This window comes from Geotrypetes seraphini, chromosome 1 (assembly GCF_902459505.1).
Source record: "Geotrypetes seraphini chromosome 1, aGeoSer1.1, whole genome shotgun sequence".
NCBI classification, from domain to species: Eukaryota; Metazoa; Chordata; class Amphibia; order Gymnophiona; family Dermophiidae; genus Geotrypetes; species Geotrypetes seraphini.
In genome coordinates this window covers 484,766,184-484,792,144 of record NC_047084.1, presented here as the reverse complement: position 1 = coordinate 484,792,144, position 25,961 = coordinate 484,766,184, and the positions used below count along the sequence as shown (strand labels likewise).

General features: G+C 41.0%; 1 protein-coding gene across 2 annotated transcripts in view; it reads right to left on the bottom strand.

Moving 5' to 3' along the window:
* PALM2AKAP2 (PALM2 and AKAP2 fusion) overlaps nt 1-25,961 on the bottom strand; it is a 484,740-nt gene that overhangs the window by 264,104 nt on the left and 194,675 nt on the right. For both annotated transcript variants that reach the window (XM_033925871.1, XM_033925880.1), the window contains exons 4-5: nt 25,539-25,653; nt 16,073-16,094 (exon numbers count right to left, since the gene is read on the bottom strand). In XM_033925871.1, the coding sequence (XP_033781762.1) occupies nt 16,073-16,094; nt 25,539-25,653 (137 nt within the window). The remainder of the gene's footprint in view (nt 1-16,072; nt 16,095-25,538; nt 25,654-25,961) is intronic.

Genomic DNA, 25,961 nt, shown 5'->3' with positions numbered 1-25,961 from the left:
AATTAGGAAGGCTGTTACACAGTAGTTTCTATGCTGTGGTGAGTTTAAAAAACCCATTTGGCATGGGCAGAGCACTGAAAGTCGATCAGTGTGAGAGAGAAGATAATCAAACCCAATTTTCTCCATAAGTTTTGAAATGAAACAGAGGTTTATTTTTTAAAAATTTATTTAAATCTCATGTCCCACTTAAAACTGAGGCAAGTTATAATAATAAATGCATACTGTAAAATCAAATAAAAATGACATAAAACAATCACTAACATGATATAAAATCAACATCTATCATCTATAGTTTTCAACAAGAGAAGAATCAAGCAATGACTTCTTGAGGAAACTTTCCTCCAGAGTAAGGAGAATATCTAATGGAAAGGCTTTGGTAAATCATTTGAAAGACTAACAGTGATAGTCCATGAGTAGCTAATTTTAAAAACAACCCAAGGTTGGAGATCAAGTAAACATGTAGTAACACCAACATCTTTGGATAACTGGGTAAAAGATGTCTATCTAATAGTTGAGAATCACACATCCAATATTTGGCAAATATCTTTCTCTATTTATATGAGGAACTATATAATTCACTATCTATTTACTATATCCTCATTATATATTATCAAGGAGTTTCTTTAACTTCAACGATCTTCCAAAGTCTTCTGATATATTATGATTTACTTGAAAATTATATTGTTAATACTTTCAAATATCACTTTTCATTTCTCTTCATACAGTCTTATATTCTGGTTATGGGATATGACCTCAGTGGCTACTTCTGTACAGAATAAATCTGTTGAAAGTACAGAATTTCAGTGTAGCTAGCCTCCTCATTGGTCAAGACACATCCAATATTTGGCAAATGAGGAGGCTAGCTACACTGAAATTCTGTACTTTCAACAGATTTATTCTGTACAGAAGTAGCCACTGAGGTCATATCCCATAACCAGAATATAAGACTGTATGAAGAGAAATGAAAAGTGACATTTGAAAGGATTAACAATATAATTTTCAAGTAAATCATAATATATCAGAAGACTTTGGAAGATCGTTGATGTTAAAGAAACTCCTTGATAATATATAATGAGGATATAGTAAATAGATATGTAATAGTTGGGCACACATTGACTAGGGGCACTGGTTCAAGTGGCAATTACGATTCAGATTAGCGAATGACACGGTGACTGTTTGCCATGGCAAGCCTACAGAAATGGAAAATATTTGGCCCATTTGCTGCGAGTTCAGGAACAAGGCTTTCCACCACCTCGTGGGAGCGGTAAAGGGCCTTGTTCCCGGAGTAAAGGATGACCATGAGTCGCCTCCCTCCCCGCCTCCCCTCCCAGCTGGCAGCTCTCCTCCCTCCCTCGCGATCGTGGGTCCTGCAATCTTAGCAAACCCTGCCACCTTTAAAAGCAGCATAAAAAAATAACCAACCCTGCAACTCCCCTACCGAGTTGGCCCCTTTGAACCTCCCACCCCTGGCCTACCAGTGTTTAAGATTCAACACGATCGTGTTTCAGCCTACCAGGCCTGCCTCGGGAGTCTACAAATAGTTGACACACAGATATATTAAATAATATCATGCTATTAAAAACATACTTAAAAACAACTATAATGTAAATATAAAAAAATGATCACACATAATTGCATAATTAAATAAAACATCCTGAGGCAGGCCTAGTAGGCCAAAACACGATCATGTCGAGTCTTAAGAACTAATAAAGTATATCATTTTGTTGGCCATCTCCACAGTTTTTCTGTTAATATCTCGTAGGGTTGATTCTCCTGTTGGTGATTGCACAGAATACTAGCACACACACAAGTACAAGGTGTCATTGGGAGTAAAGGGAGAGATTTACTGGAGCTGTGTTTGTTTCACTCAGAGCAGCTCAGTGACAAACTTCTTTTCACAAGATACAAGCAGCATACTCTGACAGTGTGACCTGTCACTTACTTACTAACTAGTTGTGCTTCAGGCAATGCCCAATGGTGTCTGTGTTTCACCACAGCATTAAGGGGCAAGCAGTCACATATAGAAGGAAACAAAGTGGTTGTGGTATATTATAATGCCTCTGTATTGCTCCACTGTGCAACCTTACCTTGAGTACAGTGTGCAATTCTAGTCACTCTATCTAAAAAAATATAGGGGAATAGCAAAAGTTTCAAAGAAGGGCGACCCAAATGATTAAGGGAATGAAACTCCTTTCATATGAGGAAAGGCTTAAAAGGTTAGGACTCCAGCTTGGAAAAGAAGACAGTTGTGTGTGTGGGGGGGGGGGGGAGGAATTATGATAGACGTCTACTAAATCCTGAGTGGAGCTGAATGTGAATTGATTGTTTACTCTTTCCAAGACTGCAAAGACTACAGATCACTCCATGAAGTTACATGGTAATATTTTAAAAACAAATAGGAGGGAATATTTTACTCAAAAGAACATTTAAGCTCTGGAAGAGCAGTTAGCAAATCTGGGTTTAAAGAAGGTTTGGACAATTTTTTAGAGGAAAGGTCCATAGTCAGCTATTGAGAAAGATACAGAAGAGGCCACTACTATTCCTCGGATCAGTAGCAGGAATCATGCTACTCTGGAATTCTGGGACCTGAGTTGGCCACTGCTGGAGACAGGATACAGGGCTAGATCAGTGTTTCTCAACTCGGTCCTGGAGTACCCCTTTGCCAGTCAGGTTTTTAGGATATCCACAGTGAATATGCATTAACATTTTTTGCATATAATGGAGGAAGTGTATGCAAATTAAGTTTATGCATATTCATTGTGGATATCCTGAAAACCTGACTGGCAAAGGGGTACTCCAGGACCGAATTGAGAAACACTGGGCTAGACAGATTGTCAATGTTCCCCAGTATAATCATTCCTATCTTCTTCTGATGTTACTTAAAGAGCAATTCTAGAAGAAAGCACTCAAGACTGGGCAAACAAATGGCAAATGCGCTTTAACGTGGAAAAATGTAAGGTCATGCATATAGGGAAAAAGAATCCGTTGTTCAACTACAAATTGGGGGGGGGGGGCATTGTTGGGAGACAGCGGTCTTGAGAGGGACCTGGGTGTGCTGGTGGATGCATCACTGAAGCCATCTGCACAGTGCGCAGCAGCCTCGAAAAAAGCCAACAGGATGCTGGGCATCATAAAGAGAGGCATAACAACCAGGACGCGGGAAGTCATCATGCCATTGTATCGAGCGATGGTGCGTCCACATCTGGAATACTGCGTTCAATATTGGTCGCCATACCTCAAGAAGGACATGGCGGTACTTGAGAGAGTCCAAAGGAGAGCAACCAAACTGGTAAGAGGGCTGGAACACTGCCCATACGCCGAGAGGTTGGATAGGCTGGGGCTCTTCTCTCTGGAAAAAAGGAGGCTCAGGGGAGATATGATAGAGACCTTCAAGATCATGAGGGGCATGGAGAGGGTGGATAGGGACAGATTCTTCAGACTGAAGAGGACAACAGGTACGAGGGGGCATTCGGAGAAACTGAAGGGAGATAGGTTCAAAACAAATGCAAGGAAGTTTTTTTTCACCCATAGGGTCGTGGACACTTGGAATGCGCTACCGGAGGAAGTGATCAGGCAGAGTACGATACAAGGATTCAAACAGGGATTGGACGGATTCCTGAGGGATAAAGGGATCGTGGGATACTGAGAGAGGTGCTGGGATGTATCACAGGTATAGAAAGCTAACCAGGTAATAAGTATAGAAACCCAATCAGGTCGTGCATGTGCAGGACTGGAGGGTTAGGACTTCGATGGGAAGCTAGGACTTAAATGGGAAACCAGGGTGGCAAGGGGACCCCCTCTGGGGATTCAGACAGGTCTTGACCTGTTTGGGCCGCTGCGGGAGCGGACTGCTGGGCAGGATGGACCTGTGGTCTGACCCGGCGGAGGCACTGCTTATGTTCTTATGTTAAGAGTGTGCACCCTTTTGCATGTATAAATGAACAAAAAGTGAGCACTTATGCACCATTAGTACTATTCTCTAAAGGCGCATGTCAATAGCAAAGTGTGCAAATGAATGGGTGGGACTTGGTAGGATAATATATTGTGAGTTATATGCACCCTTGCTGGTTTAACTACAGGTGCGTACATTTAAGGTACAAAACAACAAAAAGATTGTGGAACAGAAGATCAGATGTATCAGTTTGTAGTTTAATAAGCGTCCAAATAACTTAAAAACAATACACTTAAAAACAACCTACTCATACAGTCACAAGTGACCCTCAAGGTAAAAACCAAATGTATAAAATACAAATGACCCAACACGGGCCGTGTTTCAGCAAAATAGAAATACCTTCCTTAGGGGTCTTTTGGGGTCCTTGGCTGTCTTAAATATAAAAACATAAGTCACAAAAAATCTAAGTAGTTAAGAGGCTACAAACTGCACAGCAAACATGATTCCAATGTAGGCTAGTGTCATTAAGGCAACCTAATGACAGGCTCTGCTAGTATTTTATTTTTAATTATTCAGTTTTCTATACCGTTCTCCCAGGAGAGCTCAGAACGGTTTACATGAATTATTCAGGTACTCAAGCATTTTTTCCCTGTCTGTCCTAGTAGGCTCACAATCTATCTAATGTACCTGAGGTAATGGAGGGATTAAGTGACTTGCCCAGGGTCACAAGGAGCAGCGTGGGTTTGAACCCATAACCCCAAGGTGCTGAGGCTGTAGTTTTAACCACTGCGCCACACTATTCTATAAAGGAATCCCAGCACCCATTATTCAAAAGGCTCTCGCTGCATGGCATCAGCATGCTTAAAGGAGACACCCATTCTCATTGCCTGATTACTGCGTAACTATGTAAAATAACACCCTCCCCCCAAAAAAAAGGCGGGAGTTCAACTGAGGTCACTGACTTCAACTGATCCCCATCATTTTTATGATAAAATGTGTCTTTATTAAACACCTCAATAACATTTTCCAGTTCAACATTGAGATATGAACAAACACTCTCTACTCAGGTGGGGATTTTGCACTTGTAAGATTTTAATGATTTTTCCCCTAATTCCCTCCTCCTCTTTCCCTCACCCCATCCCTCCATTCCCATTTCCCAAACCTCTCCCCCTCTCCTTATACTCTAAAACTAGTGTTTCTCAACTCGGTCCTGGAGTACCTCCTTGCCAGTCAGGTTTTCAGGATATCCACAATGAATATGCATAAGCTTGATTTGCATACACTGCTTCTATTATATGCAAATTCATTTTATGCATATTCATTGTGGATATCTTGAAAACCTGATTGGCAAGGGGGTACTCCAGGACTGAGTTGAGAAACACTGCTCTAAACAACATTATTCCTTTATCTAGTTTCTTACGGAAGTTCCCAGATGTTCCCTCTTTGCTTCACTTCAACCTATTTAACGTAAAGAAACCTCTACTCTGTCTCATATGCCAAGAGTATTTAAAAGCAGACCTTGAAGCCTTTGGTGTTAATGAGTCCAAAAAGGGGGCCTACGTATAGATAAGCCAATATATTATCTTTTCCCCTTCTCACAACACAGACAAGCGTTTCATTCACAATAAGATGTGCATTTGGTCTTCACATTGCAAGTGTGGGAGCTTCTGGCTGGATCCACTGCATTAATAATAATAATAATATTCAGAGCAGCTAGCAATTTAAGAGGCTGGACATAACCAGGAATCGTAATATCAAATCATATACAAGATAGTAATTCTATTTCTAAAAGGAACAGAATACTAAAAAAACAGCAGAGACAACATATATATTTTTAAAGATATGCTTTGATATGTTGACAAAAAGTTTTATATAAAACCAAAGACCTAAGAATAGTGGAAATTTCTTTGCTTAATTTAACTGCTGGCATAATTTAAATAGAGTGTTCATCAAATTCCAACTCTAAATCATCCTCTAGATTCAGGGCATTTGTATGTCTCATAACCTAATGAATTTACCAAGGCACTCGAATCTTCAATCAATCTAACTTTCTGAGAAACCACCAACTCAACAGCTAATAAGCAACTGTTTATAAATTAAATCAGTGACCGTATGTTTCTCAATACCAATTATTAACAGTCCTCAGTGACACCACCAGGGACTCAATACTTTCATAGCCGTGGCTTTAAGTGGCCTCTCTTTATCGGACTCTTTTAAACTTTATTTTTTACTTATTTAATTTTATTTTAATTTTAGTTGTTCAACTACATATAAAGTGTAGAAGTACTTAGTTCAGTGGTCGGAGTGCAGGGATATTAAGTCAACATGTTTCACCTATTACGGTTTTCTCAAGGCAGTAATCCCTTCCTGCTTATAGTGACTATTTAAATAGTCGCTATAAATAGTTGTACAACTTTATGTAGTTGAATAACTAAAATTAAAATAAATTAAATAAGTAAAAAATAAAGTTTAAAAGAGTCTGACGAAGAGAGGGTACTTAAAGCCACAGACTATGAAAGTATTGAGTCCCTGGTGGTGTCGATGAGGACTGTTAATAATTGGTATTGAGAAACATAATGGTCACTGATTTAATTTATAAACAGTTGCTTATTAGCTGTTGTGTCATAACCTATTGAAGCATACCCATAGTTCTGCCCAATATTTCTGCATCTTCCCTCCACCATTTTTAAAATTGGTCATCAACTGTACTCAAAAGGAACCAGGGAATGTACACACACATTAATGAGGCCTTATTCTATAATTGTATCCAATATATCCCACTCTCAACTACCCTTATCGCCAGATATGTCAAAACTATTGCTGTTACTAATAACACTTGCTGTTACTAATAGCAATTCTTGTGATTTTAGCCAATTGGAAAGACTTTGCTAACATCAGTCACCATGAATGGTATGTCTAACTGTGAAGTATGAAACAATTGCAGCCGAGCAGAAAAACGCACTAAGATCTTGTGAAAAAATGTGGGCTCCACTGATTGGGCAATCAACAATATCAAGAATGTATAACATTTTTCAGTGAGCCAGGATTTCTCTGAAGATTTCTTTACTAATTACTGTACTCTCTGATTTCTTTGGGTATGTTTATCTTCCTTACCCCAAGAGCATGTCGTTATAAACATTCTTTGACATGACTTTAGAATATCAGGCGGGGAAAGTGAATTCCTGGATAAGCCCGTTAATTGCTCAGGCTCATTCTTACCCTATATTTAGGAAATTATTAAAAACTAATTTGTTCAATAAACAAGAATGTTGATTTTTTTATTATAAGTTTACAAATACATTTTTTATTAGGCTGTGTTTGTAACCTTTTCTTCTAATTAGATTGTATTAACCGAGGTATTAATAGCTGTGTTTGAAACTATTTTAACCATGATGTATTAATTTGCTCTTTAGTAGTGAGTATATGATTGTATTTATTGAAATGCTTTTTAATTTCACTGTTATGAACCACCTAGAACTACTGGCAGGGCGGTATACAAGAAATAAAATTATTATTATTTATAATATCTGTACACACTCATGATTGACTTAGGTTTTTACATAAGAACATAAGAAGTTGCCTCCACTGGGTCAGACCAGAGGTCCATCTCGCCCAGCGGTCCGCTCCCGCGGTGGCCCATCAGGTCTATGACCTGTGAAGTGGTTTCTGACCCTTTCTATGACCTACCTCTAGTTCTATCTGTACCCCTCAATCCCCTTATCCTCCAGGAACCTATCCAAACCTTCCTTGAACCCCTGTAAAGTGCTCTGGCCTATCACATCTTCCGGAAGCGCGTTCCATGTGTCCACCACCCTCTGGGTAAAACAGAATTTCCTAGCTTTTGTTATAAGTTTACCGTTTTATTGTCCTTTGACCTGGTATATTGACCTGGTATGCTTAATCCTACTGTATATTTATCATATTGGTCAATATTAATGTGCACTTTGTATATTGGAAACTCTAATAAAGAACACTGAACTTAAAAAATGAGACCTATTGAGAAGGGCAGATAAGTAGGTGACATTGGGTAAGTGAGTGGATGAGGGAGTAGGTAGGTAAGAGGGTTGGAAACCCAGGGCAGAGATTTTTTGACTCAGGGGGTCCAGGACAGAGACTCTTTGATTTGAGGATCCTAGGTAAGAAGGTCTCAAATTTGGAGGTCCCAAAGCAGAGTCTCTCCGACTCAGAGATCTTGGCTCCTACATAGGGATCTCATGTCTAGGGGTTCGCAGCTCAGCGAACTCAGGTGTGTGGGTGACTGTTTTTTATTTTATTAATATTTCCATTTAGAGGTAAATGAATATTAATATGCTACTTCTTCTCTAAGGCTGTAGTAAAAAGTCAGCATTACTACTGAAGGAAAAAAAAAGTGCTTCAGAGCTTGTGCACTTTCCAAATACAGGTCATCAACATACATCAGCATGGACTGCGCTCTAAAAGAAGCTCATGCTTTGGGTGCTAAAACCTTTCTGGCATCAGAAGGAACTTTAGAACACAGAGATAGGGGTAAGAATGGTGCTGAGTACACTTTATTGTATCGGATTCAATGAGAGCTCATGACTTAACTTGTGAGTGTTCATGCTGAAGCCACTGCTGAGAAGTTGCGTTCTATCTTGATGTACCACCTACAAATAAACCCGTGGAACTGCTTCCTGTTGTGACTGGGTCAGGCTGTCTTTACACCCACAGATGCTCAGAATAAAATCTTAGCCTGGACAATAATAACAGTGAGCCCTAGTCTCACTTAGTTATCACTGCTGCCATGTAAATAGATACAGAAACAAATTCAGAGGGGGTCATAGAAACATAAAATATGACAGCAGAAAAGGGCCGACGGCCCAACAAGTCTGCCCAATCATGATCCCTTCCACCCTCGAGAAACTATCCTCTATCATACCTCTGTAGCAACCCCATGTTTTCCCCATTGTCTCTTGAGGTCGAGCGTGCTACTAGGCTCGACTACCTGACGTGGAAGACCATTCCATATATCAATCACCCTCTTGGTAAAGAAGTATTTCCTGATGTCCCCATGAAATCTTCCTCCCCTAAGTTTTAGCGGATGTCCTCTTGTCACCGTGGGACCCGTAAGAGTGAAAATTTCCTCCTCCTCCTCGATGCGGCCCGTTATGTACTTGAAAGTTTCTATCATGTCCCCCCTTTCTCTGCGCTCCTCGAGCGAGTATAAGCGCAGACTGCTCAGACAATCTTCATATGAAAGATCTTTAAGTCCTGAGACCATCCTTGTGGCCATTCTCTGAACTGATTCAATTCTCTTCACATCCTTTTGGTAATGTGGCCTCCAAAACTGGACACAGTACTCCAGGTGCGGTCTCACCATGGATCTGTATAATGGCAATATAACGTCGGATTTTTGGCTGATAAAGCTTCTTCTGATGCAGCCAAGCATTTGTCTAGCCTTTGTTGAGGCTTTCTCCACCTGATTTGCAGCCTTCATGTCTTCACAGATGATTACTCAAAAGTCATTTTCTACGTCAGTTTTTGTTAAGTTTTCTCCGTTTAGGGTGTATGTAGTGAAAGGATTCCCGCTGCCAAGATGCATCACCTTATATTTTTTGGCATTAAAGTTTAGTTGCCAAGTACTGGACCATTGTTCTAGCAAAAGTAGGTCTTGTTCCATAGTGTTTTGCGCGGTTGCGCTGTTAGGTTCAGTTGCCCTGTCCACAACGTTGCATAGTTTAGCATCGTCGGCAAATAACGCAATTTTGCCTCGAAGTCCTTGAGTCAGATCCCTTACAAAGATATTAAATAGCATTGGGCCCAAGACTGAGCCCTACGGCACTCCATTGGTCACTTTTGATGATTTTGAGAGAGTACCGTTTACCATCACCCTTTGAAGTCTGCCGCTAAGCCAGTCTTCTACCCATGCAGTCAGCGTTCCTCCTAGTCCCAACGTGTGGAACACTATCAAAAGCTTTACTAAAGTCCAAGTACATGATGTCAAGGGACTCCCCCCGTCCAGCTTTTTTGTTACCCAGTCAAAGAAGCTTATCAGGTTGGATTGACATGACCTTCCCTTCGTAAAACCATGTTGGTGGGGGGTCCCTTAATTTTTCCTCATCCAGAAACGTGTCTAATCTGTTTTTTATCATTGTCTCCATTAGTTTATACACTATTGAAGTGAGACTTACCGGTCTGTAATTCTCAGCCTCTGACCTGCATCCCTTTTTGTGAAGAGGAATAACATTGGCGATTTTCCAGTCCCAGGGAACTTTTCCCTTGCTAAGGGATAAATTGAAAATCTCGGCTAACGGCTCCACCAGGACATCTCTCAATTCTCGAAGCACTCTGGGGTGTAAATTATCCGGACCCAAAGATTTATTGATCTTTAATTTTGTCAGTTCTTGGTAGACACTGCCCAAGGTAAATTCAAAGTCCTGGAATGGATCCTTCAAGCTCCCCATTGTCTGTAGCTGAGGTCCAGATCCCAGTGCTTCACTGTTTCTGTCTACTTTTCACTGCTTGCGGACAAAGCTCAGACCATGCTAAATGATTTTATGCAACTGCTTATATACCAACATACCTAAAAAAATACAACGGGTACTAAAATATTATTATGTATTTCAGAGAACACTTCGGGGCAAATTTTCAATAAGGTGTCTAAACATAAAAGCACATAACTATATTTCAACCCAAACAAACTGGCCTGCCCTTCAACACAAGTACCCAGTCTATGTATGAACTTTGGGTCCCTAGGCAGAGTACAAATGAACCTCAGCCTTTGTCTGGAACAACTGAACATGCATGCATTAGCTAAACATAGGCAAAAGAAAAAAAAAACCTCAAAACTGCCGAAAAACTGAAATAAGAAACCAAATAAATCGTCTAGTACAGTGTTTTTCAACCTTTTTTGGGCAAAGGCACACTTGTTTCATGAAAAAAATCACGAGGCACACCACCATTAGAAAATGTTAAAAAATTTAACTCTGTGCCTATATTGACTATATATAAAGTAATTCTCTTGAATAGGAATCAAATAAACACAAAGAAAGTATTTTATAATTACTTTATTATGAAATATTAAGTAAACAGAATAGTGAAAAATTATAAAATACTTTATTCAGTGCGAAACCTGGGCCTGTTTGGCTGAACACAAAGCTGATATTCTGGCTGGAATCGAAGAAAAACACACACGTAGCTCTTCGTCAACAGCTCTCAGTCTCTCTCTGTATTTGGTTTTTATAGCATACAAAAATAGACAAATATACCCTCCATCCTTTTTATTAAACCACAATAGCAGTTTTTAGCGCAGGGAGCTGCGCTGAATGCCCAGCGCTGCTCTTGACACTCATAGGCTCCCTGCGCTAAAAACCACTATTGCGGTTTAGTAAAAGGTGACCATATTGTAAAATATAGACAGCAGATATAAATTCAGAACTGTGCATAGTAAGTGAAGGGAAGTTTTCATCTCTGGGAATTTACCCAGTTAACTATTAAGTTATTTGGGCAAATTCCTTTGAAAACTGTGGTAATACTGCCTCCACTTTGCTAAATTTAAAATAAAATCATTTTTCCTACCTTGTCTGGTGATTTCTGGTTGCACTTTCTTCTTCTGACTGTGCATCCAATCTTTCTTCCCTTCTATCAGCCTGTATGCTTTCTCTCCTCCACACCTCATTCCCTCCCCCAACTTTTTCTTCCTCTCTCCCTGACCTTTCTTTCTTTTTTTTCTGTTTCTCTTCTTTCCTTCTGTTTCCCTGCCTGCCCCCTTTCTTTCTTTCTCCCTGCCGTTCCCCAAGCCACTGCCACTTCCGCTGCCATCGGGGAACAGGACCCACCAATGGATAACAGACCCCAAAGCCGACGCCGACGCATGCTCTCCCTGACGTCAATTCTGCAATCGGAGAGGAAGTTCAGCACAGCAAGGCAGTGATTGGCTGGCCCAAACTTCCTCTCCGAATGCAGAATTGACGTCGGGGAGAAGAAGACTTATCGGCTCGATAGATTAGATCGCCAAGACAAAGTGAGTCCTGGGTGATCGACTCACTTTGCCTTGGCGAGCTACTGGCGCCCCTGCCTCGGGCCCCCTGTCAGCTCCGAGCCCCTGAATGCAGGACTGGTAGTACTATCCTGATGGCGGCCCTGCGGCACACCAGGCAACATCTCGCGGCACACTAGTGTGCCGCGGAACAGTGGTTGAAAAACACTGGTCTAGTAATACGGAGAGAGTAGGACACCTCTCACCAAGAACTCGGGAGGGAGGGAGAAAAGAATGAAAGATCTTGTTGGAACTCTGTTTCACTCAGTTTTAAAGAATGTGGAAGAGGCTTCAGTATCATAAGAACATAAGAATTGCCGCTGCTGGGTCAGACCAGTGGTCCATCGTGCCCAGCAGTCTGCTCACGCGCCGGCCCCCGGGTCAAAGACCAGTGCTCTAAAATGAGTCCAGCCTCACCTGCGTACGTCCCAGTATAGCAGGAATGTGTCCAGCTTAGTCTTGGAACCCTGGAGGGTGTTTTCCCCTACAACAGACTCCGAAAGAGCATTCCAGCTTTCCACCTCTCTCTGGGTGAAGAAGAACTTCCTTATGTTTGTACGGAATCTATCCCCTTTCAACTTTAGAGAACTATAAAGCATTTCTAAAGCTTTTGACAGTATCCCCCGGGTAGACAATTCTAATGAGGACTAATTAAAGCCCGAGTGAGTTCGCTCGATACATCACAATGTCACATCAAAGGTAGGCGCCGGAAACATAGGCCTTGAAAACCCCTGCCAACATTTCTGGTGTCTACCTTTACCGGAGGCGTGATTCTCTACACGGCACCATCACATGATTGGCACGCGATCAGCAGCAACTTCCACGGTGGCCACCGACCACAGTGCTGTTTAGAGGCTCTGGGCCTCAGTGGCTAAATTTTGCTGATAAACACATTCTTCCTCATTCTTTAGGGTGTGCTAAAAGTTTCATCATCAATTTGGCATGCAACTCCCAGACTACAAGTGAAGTTATGCGCCCGAATGGTGGTGAAATAGCAGGGACGTGTGCAAGTGCACTTAGGCGCTGTTTTGTAACTCTACACCTAAGGGCTCCTTTTACTAAGGTGTGCTAGCATTTTTAGCGCACGCAGGAAATTGCCGCGCGCTACATTTCTAGAATTAACACCAGCTCAATGCTGGCATTAAGGTCTAGTGCGCGGGGCAATGTAGCGCGCGCTATTCCGTGCGTTACAGCCCTAACGCGGCTTAGTAAAAGGAGCCCTAAGTGCTCTCGTGCACAGTTGCAAGGGGGATGTTCACACGGGAGGGAGCATGAGAGGTCATGGGCATTCTGACCATTCCAGCGTATGTTTTTTAAGCACACGATTGCTGACTCATCCTAGTATTCTATAAAGGATTTGGTGAACAAATTTGCTGTTAGAGAATATTAGCTTAGCGCTGAGATTATCGGTGCATAACATTTAGCACCCTTTCTAGAATTCTCTCCATTGTTTTTTTGCCTGCCTGTACTCTGCCTCAAACCACCCCCTGTCTTTAAGGTATAACTTTGGCTATTTTGTAAGTAAAAGTTATATATAGAAGTGCCTCAGGTTAAACAAATATCATCTACTGGCTTGGCACTGCCATCAGCCACATGAGTGCTTTCAAGTGTTACCCTCCAAGAGCTCTTTCCTAGCTGTGCATTTCAAAAGCCTTGTACATGATGGTAAGAGTAAACCATATGTATAGTTGTGCAAGTGGGAAAAGTGAAAATATCAAACAAATAATAAATAAAAGGAAAGTGAAAGGTCAGAATTTCAATATTTTCATGCATATAATGAGCACGCTATATGCATTGTTACAAACCGCGCACACTCTCTGCACACTTTATGCATGGGCGTGCTATACTGGTATATATTTACTAAGGCATGCTAATTGCAAAATTAGCACATTTGTTTTTAAGACTTTTTCTTTTTGGTTTTTTTTTACAGGTTTTGTTCAGTAAGTAATGCCCGTAAGAACCTTAAAAGAAAAGTCCTTATAAACAAATGTGTTATTTCAGCAGTTAGTACATCTTAAAGAAACAAAAACAAACTGATATAGGGGCTCATTTTCAAAAAAGAAAACCATCCCAAAAATAGCATAAAGGGGCAGATAGACGTTTTTCTTGCCAAACCTTTCCAGTTCGCTATTTTCAAAACTTCGACAAAATCTCAAGGAGGCGCGTTAGAAGCATGGTGTAGGCAGGACTAGGGCAGGCTTAGGACCTGGACATTTTTCTGCCATAATCAAATATTTAACAATATGTCCAGGGCACAATTCGGACATTTGGGGCTAGACCTGTCTTAATAACAAAAAAGTGCCAAAAGGTGCCCAAACTGAGCAGATGATCACTGGAGGGATGTAAGCATGACCCCCTCACACACTTCCCCAGTGATCATTGACTCTCCTCCCACCTCCCCTAAAGATGTGAATGAAACAGTGGATGCCTGTCTCTATCTCGTATGATAGTTTCAGATGATACTCTTATGGCCAGTCCTATTAGAGCAGCAAGCAGGCTCATAGTGAACAATATAGATTGGGATTGAGGCCCATACTCCACTCTAACTACTAAATTTATGGTGGGATTTGTGAGCCTTCCAAACTACATCCTAATCCCAGTGCAGGCATAAGGGTTATTGATGTGGTATACAGTTGGGTGGATTTTGGAGAGCTCACCATACAATATAAGGGGGCTATGGTGAAATGTGTACCTGGGACTTTTTATGTGAAGTTCACTTTGGTGCCCCTAGGGTGCCCCACTGCTCTGCTGGCCAATCTACTAAGAATTCTGGTCTTTCTCACATCCCAATGGCTTGTTCTGTGTGTTTTTAATTTGGACGTGTTTGTTTTCGACAATGATAAAAAATGATAGACACACTAAGGGCAAACATGTCTGGAAATGGTAATTTGTGGAAAAAAAAGTTTTGTAGTTTCAAAAATGACCACATTCTCTACCCGATTTTTGGGTGCTCTTCCAAAAATGTCTAAACTCGGATTTAGACGTCATACCGAAAACGCCCCTCATAATGTGTTATATACAGTGGTGTAGTAAGGGGAGTGTGTGTGGGGGGGGGAGGGTGGTCCGCCCTGGGTGTAGTCTTTGTAAGGGGCGCTGGCACCTGTCCTCCTCTCCACCCCCTCCCACTCCTTCCTGACCCCCCCCTGCTGTGTGCCCTTTCCCTTCCCTCATACCTCTTTAATTTTCCCTGTGCGAGCAGCATTATGAACTTGTTGCCCGCGTTGGTGTCGCCTCTCTCTGACATCACTTCCGGGCCCCGGGCCTAGGAAGTGGCATCAGAAGGATAGCTGACACGACGTGGGCTGCAAGTTGATGCTGTTGCTCGCGCCAGGAAAAAAATAAGTTACGGAGGAAGGGAAGGGAGTGGGAAGGAGCAGGGGGGTGGAGAACAGGATGGGGAGGAGCGCCATCATCCTGTGCTTCACTCACCCACGCTATACCACTGGTTATATACATGGGTACATTATGCTAATTTATTTTTACATAGACTCACAATTTTTGCCCATTTAATGTGTAGAAATACAGTACAGTGTTCCCCTGTGAATTCACAGTTCGCGAATCGCGGACTCACTCATTCGCGGTCTGTTCCGACCGCCCCTTCCTGTAGTAAAATCAGGCTACACCAATCAGGAGCTGAGTGTCAAAGCAGCTCCTGATTGGTGTAGCCCGACTTTATTACAGGAAGAGGCGGTCGGAGTAGACCGTGAGTGATTTTCTTCACCCACCAGTGCTCAAGCTGCCCTCTCATGCCTCCCCTGCCTTTTGGTAGGTGAAAAATCGCATTTGTGGTTTTTCATAATTAGCAAGGGCTCCTGGAACAGAACCCCGTGAATTTCGGGGGGTACTGTACTCTCTATTTCCTTTGTGATATCATTAAACAAGTTCATTGTTCAGCAGCACAAAAGGCCAGAGGCCCAGTTCTTATATCTGCAGGATCATATATCGATCATTTAACTCAGCAGTAGTCAACGTGAACACCCGAAATACCCAGCCAAATTGATTGATATGTTGGTTTCTCAGCATATCATGAAGTGCAGGCAATATGACACTACATTAGTAGCAACAATTTAGACCTAAAAGATCTTGCCTATAAGACAGGACTGAAGAAACTAAATAGGAATGTAGTCCATGCTATTTACAAACAAATGAGAAAAAAAAAGAACAGTGAAGCATAAAATACTTACCTCCATCTTGATTTGCAAAGCTCTGTAAAAACAAAAGCAAAAGAAAGAACTAAGAATCAATTTAGGGAGTGAGGACATTTAGCCAACATTTGCTGCAGCCACTGGTCCAGGAAGGGCAAAGATGGACAAAACCGTGCAGCCACTGTTCCCTGTAAGCTGAGTGGATGTCTTCCAACTGCACTGCTACCAGTAGGGGGTGGGGGCTTCAATATTGTGTTTTCAGTCCCTGGGGTTACGCAGGTTCCCTAGAGTCCTGCAGAAACTTGCCTGTCACTTACTATTAAAAATGTGATAGTGAATCAGCACCCCCACTGGCAAGACTAGATCAGTGATTCTTTTTTTTTTTTTTTTTTAATTATTTATTTATAAATTTTCACATTATTTAACAAGCATATCATCTTGTACAGAAAGTGTAATTAAGATAACATAATATTAAAATTACTTTCCATCCAAAAAATAAATCAAATTATAATAGGAAATTATTTCTCTACTTAATCACACACTAGTCCTCCAAATTAGGATCCATGATTTAAAAAAATAGGAGTGATTGAACTATCTAATAATTAACAAGAAAGCTCATTATCTGATGCTGAAATAAAGCTAAATTATTACTTGGACTTAGATATTATTCCATTTCAAGGCGCTTATTGGAGAGGAAGGCCGTCAAATGAGCCGGTTCAAAGAACACATATTTTAAAGTATGATACCTCACTACACATTTACAAGGATATCTAAGGAAAAATAAACCTCCAATTTGAGTCACACCTGGTTTCAATAATAGAAATTCCCTTCTTCTCTTTTGAGTCTCCCTAGAGACATCAGGAAAAATTTGAATATGGAAACCCAGGAAGTCTCTGGATCTATTTTTAAAGAAAAGTTTAAGAATCCAATCTTTGTCTGGAGCCAAAGCCACAGACAATAAGAGAGTGGCTGAAATAGCCACTTCTCTATCTGATTGTTCCAATAAAGCAGAAACGTCCAGGGAACTTTCCTGAGTTTTTCCAACACCTTCTTTCTTCTGAGAATCCTGAGTCTTTGTAGGTAGATAATACACTCTTGACAAAGGTGGTAAAGAATTCTCAGGAATTTTAAGTATTTCCAGAAAGTAACGCTTTATCATTTCACTTGGGGAAATTGATGGAACCCTTGGGAAGTTAATTAAGCGTAAATTATTAATGCGGCTATTGTTTTCAAGTATTTCCAATTTTCTCCTTATAATCAGATTGTCCTTTACAAGTATATCATGATGGCTTCCAATCATTTTTATTTCCTTCTTTTCTTCTTGCATGTCTGATTTCAATAATACAATATCCTCTTTCAAAGTTTTTATTTCTTCTTTCTGGTCTTTCAATTCTTTATTTAAATTTTTAATTTGAGGATTCAAGGAATTTCCCAATGCCAATACTAATTCCCAAAGTGAATCTAGTGTAACTTCTGGGGGTTTAACTGGAGCAAAGGGAACTATTAGTGTAGAATAAGCTGGCTCAGATGATTGGTTTACCTCCCCAGTGCCTTGTTCCTCCATAGCAAAAGATGGTCCGATCGCTGGTTTCTCCAAAAGAAGCAAGTCCTTTTGAACCATTTCCTGCAGCGAGCCCTCCGATTCACTGGCATCTCGAGGGGAGAATACTGCCTCTTCAGACACACTCTCCTCTCGCGGTGAGCTGGCTCCCAGCGGCAGCGGATGGAGGGGAGGCGTCCTGACGTCGGGGCTCAGAGTGACGTCTAGCCCGTGGGTTTCTGCCGAGGCACTCCTCTCTGCCGGCACTCTCAACGAGCGATTCCCCGAAACAGTTTGCTCTATTTGCAGGCGTCTGAAAATGTCTTCGATGGTAGGAACTGTGGGCACCAGTCGCTGGGAGGCACCACCAACGCTTTTGCCCCTTCTTTTCGGCATCGTAGAGGTATGAGAAAAAACGCTCTCAGACGACCCGACAGCATTCAGATAGCGGCAGCCATCTTGGATCCCTGTTTCAGTCAAAAGACAATATCGTCTCTTCGACCTAGATCAGTGATTCTTAACCTTTTTTTAGTCACGGACCCCTTTAAGAATCTGATGAAAGCTATGGACCCCCTTCCTCAGAAATATGGCTGCAGGAGCCACTTACATGCCAGTAAAAAAGGGTTTTGGGGTGTATAGGGGCGTGCACATGTTTCAATATCAATGCAGTGATTACAAGGGTTTATGGGCATGGGTCCCTAACCCACCCCCCAAGACGGCTTAAGACGCATCTGTGCAGCACGACTAGGCTTTCCTATGCCAGGCTACCAGGTAATGATGTTCTGGAGGCACAATTTTCAAGTTGTGATTAATATTTTTATGGGGGTGGGGGGTCAGTGATCACTGGGGTAGTGTGTGGGGGTCTGTATTATGTGTTTGCAGTGCTTGTCTGGTCACTTTAGGTGGGTTTTTGTGACTTAGACCATGTTTTAAATGGTCTAAGTCAACGTCCAAGTTCCGTTGATCCTGTGCTGTATAACTTTCGGTTATACATGCAATACGACTAAAGGCTCCTTTTACTAAGGTGCGCTAGTGTTTTTAGCATGCACTGCAGATTAGCGCGCGCTGCCCCCGCACTAAGCGTAAAAACTAACGCCAGCTCAATGGTGGCATTAGCATTTAGTGTGTGCGGCAATGCAGTGCCCGTTAAGCGCGCGCTAAAACCACTAGCGCACCTTACTAAAAGGAGCCCTAAGTCTAAGCCTGCCCACGTCCCGCCCAAATCCCGCCCTCGACACTCCTCCTGACACACCCCGTTTAGCTATGGTTGTTCAGCGGCACTATGAAGGACTAGGTCGTAAATATGTGCAAAACCTGGTTTTATTATCGGCACTTGGATGTTTTTGACTGCTGATCGTCCAAGTGCTGACTTAGGCCAGTTTTTGGACATTTTTCTCTTTCAATTATGAGCCCCATGCTGTATATATGTTTAATGATCTGCACACATTTTGACTATTTTGAGCTAATTATCATGTTCCCCTCCCTCCACTTTTCTTTATTATTTATTACTTTAATATTATTTTTTGACAATTTGGGTCTCTGTTTCTTTCTCCTAAAAATTTTTTTTATATCCAATATATTACATTTTTTATCTAATGTATCATATTTTTAACATTAAATGTAGTGAAATATCTCAAAGCCTTTTTGCTTTCATCTATTTATGCCATTTGAAATGCGGTATTTTTAAAATTCATTTGTAATTAGTCTTATCAATTTGATTCATAGAAATTTGGCAAATGAGGTTACATTTTTCAAAGTTACTTCTTGGCTTCTCAATACCTTTATCAAATATACACAATTGTAAATGGTTGTCCTAGTTTTATGTTGGCTTATATTCCCAGTTGAAAGATTCTTTGCTGTTATATAATGTGTATGCACAATTTATTATTTCCTTTTTATATTTATTTTCTTTTCTGGTTCTGTATTTTTTATTTTTTCTTGATTTCTATTTTCTGTATTTCTTCTTTCTTCTTCATTTCTATTTTTTCTAGTACTTTCCATGATGAGTAAAAGAGCATTGTGATTTTTGTCTATCATGACTTAACTACAAGGTATGATAATATATAAAAGTCCATATACACACCTCTTTCATAAATAATATTTTAAGTTTTTTTATTCTTATTTGGTTTTGATCAATTTTTAGCAAAGTATTTTATGTATAATTATATATGTTTTTTGTGTATTAATAAAAATTGATTTTAATTTAATTTAGTTTATATAAATTTATAATTTAAATGTATATATATATATATATATGTGTGAGCATTGTGTATATTACTGATTATATATGATATTATATTGTTTATATTTTCTTAATGTTTATTTATGTTCTTTCAGTTTTTATGAGGAAGTTTGTATGATTACTTATATATATAAGTATATAATCATACAAACTTCCTCATAAAAACTGAAAGAACATAAATAAACATTAAGAAAATATAAATATAATATCATATATAATTATATACTTATATATAAATAAATAAATATATATATATATATATATATATATATATAAGTAATCATACCATATATATATATCTTTTTCAATATATGTTTTACTGTAGACTCATGAGGCAGGCACCTTGTGGGCCTAAACACAATCGTGTCAATCACAATAAAAAGAGACTGAACACCATTGGTCACTTTTGTTGTTGTTTTTTGCTATACACAAAGTACAGTCAGTCCCCGAGTTACAGACGACAGACTTAAGTGCAGCTCATACTTAAGAACGCAGTTGCGGCTGTATTTGATTTCACTGAGCAGTATTTCTTCTGTAGCATATTCAGGAATGATGTATGGCCACATTAAGAACAGTGTGTGGTTATGCATGCTGTACCTTAGAGGGAACACTGGTACTAGGGACAGTTGGCCCTTTAGTCAGCTGGAAGAAGAGGTAAGAAGCATGAATCTTAAAATTCACAAGTTTTGAGTTACATACAAGTTCAACTTAAGAACAGCTTTAAAAACATAACTCATTCTTAACCTGGGGACTGCCTGTACTATTAAAATTTAAAGTAAACAATCTAAAAAAACACTCCTTTTTTATGCAAAAAAGTAATGGCCACTCATTATAATTATGAAATATAATCCTCTTGTGCAAATTAAAGCAGATCTAGTACTACTGCATCTACTCTCTCGTTATCTTCGAGAAAAATCAACAGAACCAGGCTGTATAGTGAACATAAATATTAATTTTTACCTGACCTTCACGGAACCCCTGAAACCCATCCATGGACCCCCAGGTTAAGAACCCCTGCTCTAGATGAAAGACTCCCACTCAGCTTAGCGGGAACAGTGCCTGCAGTGACTGTCCTCTGTACAAGGTTGGAAGCAGGGGCCAGTCTTTATCCCCCCAGACATCCACCATTGGTTCACTGGACAAAGCTAAGCACTGTGCAGCTCCAGCAATGGAATATACAATAGGGAATGGACCAGTTCTTCATGGTTATGTGGTGTACAGGTTTGATGCAAGCCAAATTCAAAATCCCTCTTTAACAAATGCTGCCAGGGGGCAATTCTTAGGGTTACCAGATGACCAGGAAAACTCAAACATGTTCTCTTTTTAGAGGACTGTCCTGGTGCCCAGAGGAATTTTCAAAATCTGGCAGTTTGTCCAGGTTTTGGAAGACACTGACCTCAGCGTCTACGCATGTGTTGATGCGACATCATATACATGCATGTGACATCATTGCATCAATGTCTGCAAATGCACAGGTGCAGTCCCAAGCTCGGGGAGGTTCATGTGGGGGCAGAGTAGGGGGTAGAATGGGGCGGGACCAGGTGTCCTCTTTTTTTCATAGAGGAAATCTGGCAACCCTAGCAATTCTGTGATTGGGCGCTGGAAAATAAATACCCAAATTACACACATAAGTGTTCTTTGCATCAACATATCTATATTTAGGCATGCACACTTTTGCCATGTCAACAAAAGGCTTAAATGGACGCAACTAAATGTGGCACTTTAGTATGTAACACTTTAAGTTATGCACTAAATCAGTTCTGCATATAAGTTATAGCATATCACTGAGCAGATTAACTCGTTTAATATTTTCACATGTGTAGTGTTCGCATTCTATAACTCAAGTGTGAAATCACCCCCAAATTCTATACATGGTGCCTACAAAATCAGGCCTGATTAGAACGGCATTTAGCATGATTCTATAAAAGGCGTCCACTATATAGAGAATCACGCTTAATGGCCGTACATGGCATAACATTTAGGCGCACCCATTTAGGCTCAGGAAAGCCAGGCCTAAATACCAGCTCCTGTAGTGCGTGGACTGGGCATATTCTATATCAGTGCATCTAAATTTTAGGAATGCCCACGACATGCCCATGCTCCTCCCTTGGCCATGCCCCCTTTTGAGATTCAAATAAAGCAGGAAGAATATTATTTAATTATCTTAAAGCTAAAAAAAAAAAAAAAAGTAAAAATTGTGGCTATCACAGATGAGAATGGGATAACTCAATCCCAGACTGGAAATATTTTAAAACAGTTTTTGAAATACCGTGCACTTGAAATGACACACACCACTTTATAGAATGTGCCTCCAAAGTGGTGCCAATTAATGAATGCTACTCAGTGTCAATTATTAGGTGTTAATTGCCAATTATCGGTGCAGATTAGATTGTTAAACAATTAAGCTGTATGTGCAAATTGGCTATGCACATGCAACTTTGGATGACGTATACAATATTTAGACCTCAGTGCCTAACTGTAGTTGGCCTGTTATACAGTAGAATGAGAGGTAAATCTGTAAATCCCTATTATTCCCTTCATACAGTATCTACACATCTCATTTGTTCAAATACGGCATACCTCAAGGAGCACTATTATCCCCATTTCTCTTCAACTTCAACATCAAGCCAGTCATCGAAATTATCTCGAACCATGGAATCCACATCCATTCATTCGCGAATGACATCCAGCTTTATGTCCCACTAGGATCAATATGGAACTCCCAACTCAAGAAGCTACGGACCTGCCTTGATGAGATCAAATCATGAATGACATCCAACAAACTCCAACTAAACCCATCCAAAACTGAGCTATTATGGATACATAGAAAGCCCTGCCAACACTATTCTCGAACCCAAGGATCAAGTATGCAGACTAGGCATCTTCCTAGATGCAAACTTGACTTTATCAGCCTCCAAGGTGGTGTCCTCATCCTTCTATTATCTACATCAACTTAAATATCTTAGGTGATACTTCTCCGACACAGACTTCACTCAACTGCTATACGCCTTTGTGCTGTCTCGCCTGAACTACTGTAATGGATTGTACGCCGGCCTTCCTACAAAGGAACAACATCAACTACAAAAAGTCCAGAATGTTGTGGTTAGGCTATTAAAAAATCTCAGTCCTTTCGATCCCATTACCCCAGCACTGAATGAAGTACACTGGTTACCTGTAAGAAAGCGAGCCATTTTCAATCAACTATCACCTTTAAGTACTTTCATGGCATGACCCCCCACTACATGGTGGAAAAGCTCTCCATCTATCACCCGACCAGACCACTCAGATCCCAACTGGAATGCTGGCTATGCATTCCCATCGGCATACCAGCTCCAACTGAAAACCACCTGGAAACGATCCTTTTCTCATTGTATGACAAAACTGTGAAACCAGCTTCCCCCAGACATCCTGCTACCTTTTCAGAAAGCTGTAAAAACATGTTATTCTCATACCTGCCTTGAGACCCTAGCATCCAGGCTATAGCGAACTGTAACTGCAACTGATCACCAGAGACTCATTGCTATATGTTGTGTAATATTCTAACACCAACCGTGGTCTCATTCAAGAACTTCTCAAAGATAAAAACTTGTTTTCCCTTCTTTCAAAGGGATTAAAACACTAGGCTAACTCTGGGCATATTTCAGGATGACCAAACAAATAATTTTGTTATATGTTACGTCCTCTAACGCTGCCCATATCACATGTCTTGATTTCAGCGACTAGCGCTGTGCAAAGCTTTTTTAAAAATTTTGTTTCAATTATATGCTTTGGATGTTTTGCTGGCAGATGTCCGTCCATATCCCCGTTATGTTGTTTTTTTGGACGTCTTTCTTTTTTGAAAATGAATCCTATAGACAGTTAATTTTCAGCTGCTAACCACGAATATTTAGCGTGAGATAACCGGTTAGCCAGTTAAATAGCTTTGAATATCGGGGGTAAATATATGATGGAAAGCTCTATGACTGAGTAAGCAAAGCAAGAGCCATGTTCGCAGGCCTCTTTTACTAAAGAAAGGATGAAGCCTTCTCTGAAACATCAAGAATCTGCTTTTAAATGCGATTTAATGAATCTCAGTAACTGCACACTAGTGATAAAGCTGCCTCTCATTCAGTAACTTTTCTGACAGGCGCCTGGTTTGATTTGACTAATATGTTTGAAGAATGCCCTAGAGAAGCGCTCATTTGTAGGCTTCTGAGGCCCTCAGTATTCTTAAAACAAATGTGCTAGGTCTCCCACCAAGGCTGGAAGTCTCCTGCTTTCGGATCCATCCCTTCTTCTTTGTAAGAATGAGAAACTTCCACCCAATGCAACTGTGCCTGTCCTGCCTCTTCCAATTCTACACTGTGGGGCGATTTATGAAAGGCGCCTATATAGAGACACCTAGAAGATGCCTGATAGGTGCCTATTCTATGAAAGAAATCAGACACCTACTTTCCTGTATAGAATACTAGCATAGATGGGTATACATGGGCATATATACCATTAGGCATGAGTGCTTATGCCATCCACAGAGCTAATGAACACGTGTGCTGGACCTATATGCATAACTTATAGCAGCCATTCCCAACCCAGTCCTCAGGGCATTCCTAGTCCCATCGTGTTTACAGGATATCCACAATGAATATTCATGAGATAGATTTGCATACATTTGAGGCAATACATGCAAATCTCTTTCATGCATATTCACTGTGGATATCCTGAAAACCCAATGAGACTAGGTGTGTCCCAAAGACTGGGTTGGGAATGTCTGACTTATAGTACATTCCAAGTTGCAGGTGGACGTTCCAGCATGCTCCATTCATGTGTACACCTACCTGTCAAATATGTACTATGTAAGATATGTATGTATTTACAGAATAGGGCTTAGGTCAATTTTCAGCATGTATGCATGAATGCAACAGTGTTCTAAACACTTACGCGTGTAATTGGTGCATAAATGTCAGCGCCTGTTTTATAGAATTACCCTCCCCCCGTCTTTCCATAATGACTGAATGAGCAGCTTCAAGCCTTGTGAGCCAGCACAACTTGTCAGTGATCTCATGAGGTCGGCAGCAGAATGTGCCAGTCATGGGGGGGGGGGGGTTGGAATCTGTTCCTCCTTTCCCACCTCGAAGCAGCAGGAGACTGGAGGCAACCAGAATGTGGGGTAGGAATGGGGGTGGAGCTGGGACTCTCCCATTTGAAAATCTCACTTTTTCTTTGGCAGTTTTGTTAAAATTACACCATCCTCACCACCCTTCCTCCAGTGTTGCTACAGCCATGTGATCCCTCTTCTCAAGTCACTTGCTTCTGCCTCCCATCCAGTCCCACTCAGTTCAAGCTTCTACCCACAAAAAAATGCGCTGTTTTCCACTGCTAATACCCGGCTGAGCTCATTTCCACCTTGTTGTGCCATATGTGCAGAACAGATCTGATGTGTGAGTGTACATATTACATATACTACTCTCTCTTTGTATCTAGGATAAAAATCTGGATGCAGGCTGAAGTCCTGGGTCAGCCCACCCAGGCTGTTTTATGTACACCCGAGCTCCCAATTGATCAGTCTTCCTGTTAAACATTGGGCTCACGTGCACAGTAAATCAAGGACCCTTCACAGCTCCAGACCTTGGAGCTGTCCCAGAGTTGACCTGGCTCCCTTTCACTTGATAGCTTACTACCCAGGAGGAAGGTGACATTTTGTCTGAGATTATCTTGCTTTTCATTTTTCCCCCCCTTTCCTTTACCTTTTGTAGGTCCTCAAAAGTTTTCTCTGTCTCCTTCAGTTTCTCTCGGATGACTTGCTCTTTGGCAGATATCAAGGACTCCTCCTTTTCCAGCTCTCCGATGTCCTGCTCCAGCCTAAAGAACAGACACATGAGTTGGAGGTGCAGCTGTACTTATGACATTTTAAGGAACAATCCTCCTCATTCTATAAGAGGTCACCTGAGGTTAAGTGCCAATTATGCGTGTAAATTGTAGAATACAGGCAGTCCCTGTTTTACGAACAACTGACTTACCTTGGACTCGTACTTAAGAATAGGGGGTCCTGTTCTACCTTCGGTGTTCTAACGCGCCCCTCTCCCTCCCTCCTGAGTCCAACACATCCCTCTCCCTCCCGAGTTCCAACGCATCCTTCTCTCTCCCTCCCTCCATTCTGTGCCCCAAAT